Raw genomic sequence first — 2,657 nt, 5'->3', positions numbered from 1 at the left:
TAAAATAAAACGAAACAAGTATTTATCAATGAAAAATATTTAAATAATATAAGATAAATATTTATAACTGATGCATAAAAAAATATGGGACAAATATTTATCAGTGATAAATATAAAAATTACGAGATAAATATTTGTCACTGATAAATAAAAAAATACAATACAAATATTTTTTTTATTGATAAATATATAAAAAAGTCGGACAAATAGTTGTCATTGAAAAATATTAAAAAATCATCGGACAAATATTTATCAAATATTTAAATAATATGGGACAAATATTTATAAATAATTTATAGAAAAACACCAAACATATGTTTGTAAGTGAATAATATAAAAAAAAAATATGAAACATATATTTACTATTGATACATAAAAAACTGGACAAAAACTTGTCAATAATAAATATTAGGCTAAATTACATTCGTGGTCCCTTAACTTAATTTCAGGTAACATTTTAGTCTCTTATCTTTTTTTTTTCTTCCCGATTTAGTCCTTTATTCCTAATAATATCAAATAAAGTATGAAAATATGAGTTTATTTGAAGATTTGTGTTACGGATTTGCCGTTACCTGAAATTAAGTTAAGAGACTACGAATGTAATTTAGCCTAAATATTAAAAACAATGAGACAATATTTTTTATTGATATATATAAAAATACGAGATAAATATTTATCACTTATAAATATAAAAAATATGAAATATTGCTATTTAACATATATTAGTATTATATTACATAATTACATATAATATTAGTGTCATATGTTTATTACTGATAAATATTAAAGACGACAATATGTTTTATTAAAGTATATAAAAATATAATATAAATATTTATCACTTTTAATATAAAAAATATAAAATAAATAATTATCAATGATATATATTTATAATTTTTTTTAAATCTGAATGAAATATTTATATAATAGCAACAGCATCGTCACGTGTGCGACAATATGAATTTATTGCTAATATATTATATAAATATAAAATATTGTTATTTGATTAACATATATTAGTATTATATTGCATAGTATTCACCATCTTTATTAATTGAACTTATATCAACGTAAAATAGTATCACAAAACGATCAATTAGATCTTACCATTTAAATGTTGAACTTTTATTTACAATAAAACTGTATGCTATATTTATCAATAATTTTTTTCATTCCTCATTGATTTATTTTTGGATTAATATCCCTGCATGCATCTAATGACATATTATATAATTTAAAAATACAAAATTTTTATACTTATTAGACACTACATCGTACCCCTTCCAATATCAATAACGTAGCATACTTGTCAAAGCACACAATTATATATAATCATGATTAAAAGTTATTTAATTAGTATATAATTATTTAAAAAAATTACATAATTTTTTCTTCTAATCTTGATCATCCATATATAATTGTATGGTCAAAATTTAACACTCTCATTTTCTCATCGTAAAACTTTGATATGCTCCATATATATATATATATATATATATATAAAAGTTTATTCTTATTTAAACTTATATTTTAAAAAAAAAATCTTTTATATACGTTTTCATTATATTGTCAAATATATGAGTGTTTAACGCACTCATATTTTTTTGAGTGATTTGTTTAATTTTTTTTATCAAATCAATTCACATAATGATATGAAAACAATGTATATATTTAATAAGATTAATATTTATACACTAACACAATGTATGTTAGTAAATTTTTTACTTCCAACAAGTCAAAATATGTGAAATAATATATATTTTAGAAACTAACTTAAAAAATGATATGATTAGATATATTTATAAATAAAAAAATTAATGTATATAAATGAAATGTTTAAACTTTAATATTTTTTATAGCTATATAGGCGCACATATAATGAGAGATAGATTGATATCCCTTTAGCACTCAAGTATAAACCAACAAAACAAAATAATTATAATGAGTAATGCATCAAAAAACCCTATGCAAAATAGTCATGAGAAACCTTTGTCTTCTCCCTCATCAACGTTGAAGCTATTTGGTTTTTCATTAACATCATCCAACACCCTTCCTTGTGAAAACAAGAGATACAAATGTCACTTTTGTCTCCGCGAATTTTCCAATTCTCAAGCGTTTGGAGGCCATCAAAACGCTCACAAGAAAGAGCGAAAAAGAGCTCAATTTCTTTCCATTATTCCGCATCATCAACGCTTTGTAGCGTCTTCGTCTTATAATCCTACAAGAGTAATGTTTTTTCATCGACATGCACAACCTTATAATGAAGAGGAGCCTCAAATTCCTTATGATACAGCCACATCAAGAAATAATGAGTCTTTCATGCAAGTACACAATAATATTATTGATGGTGATGATGTTGATCTTAGCTTGAGTCTAGCTTGTGGGCCTTTTAATTCTAAGGACAAAGAGTTTGAAAGGAGGTAAACATGAATTTAGACACAAAATAAACATGTCCTTTAAGTCGATCCACTTTTATTTTCCTCGTTCTTATCCTTTTAGTACTTGCGCTACTCTATAATTGGGTTGTTTAAAGTGTATGTCTTTTGGATTTTATTTTACATATATTTTGTGTGAAATTTCATATTTAATTTTCTTAATTTTCACTTATGACCTTCTTCATAAATGGAATCTCTAGAGCGGAATTAAAGAGAAATGAA

General features: G+C 23.1%; 1 protein-coding gene across 1 annotated transcript; it reads left to right on the top strand.

Moving 5' to 3' along the window:
* Window positions 1-1,902: 1,902 nt before the first annotated feature.
* Window positions 1,903-2,657, top strand: LOC101493460 (uncharacterized). Its single transcript, XM_004487809.4, has one exon. The coding sequence runs from the start codon at window positions 1,942-1,944 to the stop codon at window positions 2,422-2,424; it is 483 nt and encodes a 160-aa protein (XP_004487866.1). The 5' UTR covers window positions 1,903-1,941; the 3' UTR covers window positions 2,425-2,657.

Source organism: Cicer arietinum, chromosome 1, assembly GCF_000331145.2.
Source record: "Cicer arietinum cultivar CDC Frontier isolate Library 1 chromosome 1, Cicar.CDCFrontier_v2.0, whole genome shotgun sequence".
NCBI lineage: Eukaryota > Viridiplantae > Streptophyta > Magnoliopsida > Fabales > Fabaceae > Cicer > Cicer arietinum.
Note: the sequence above shows the minus strand (reverse complement) of the source record. Positions and strands in the feature narration are given on the sequence as shown.

Coding starts and splice junctions, on each gene's coding strand:
- LOC101493460 (XM_004487809.4), top strand. CDS start 1,942: ATGAGTAATGCATCAAAAAACCCTATGCAAAATAGTCATGAGAAACCT.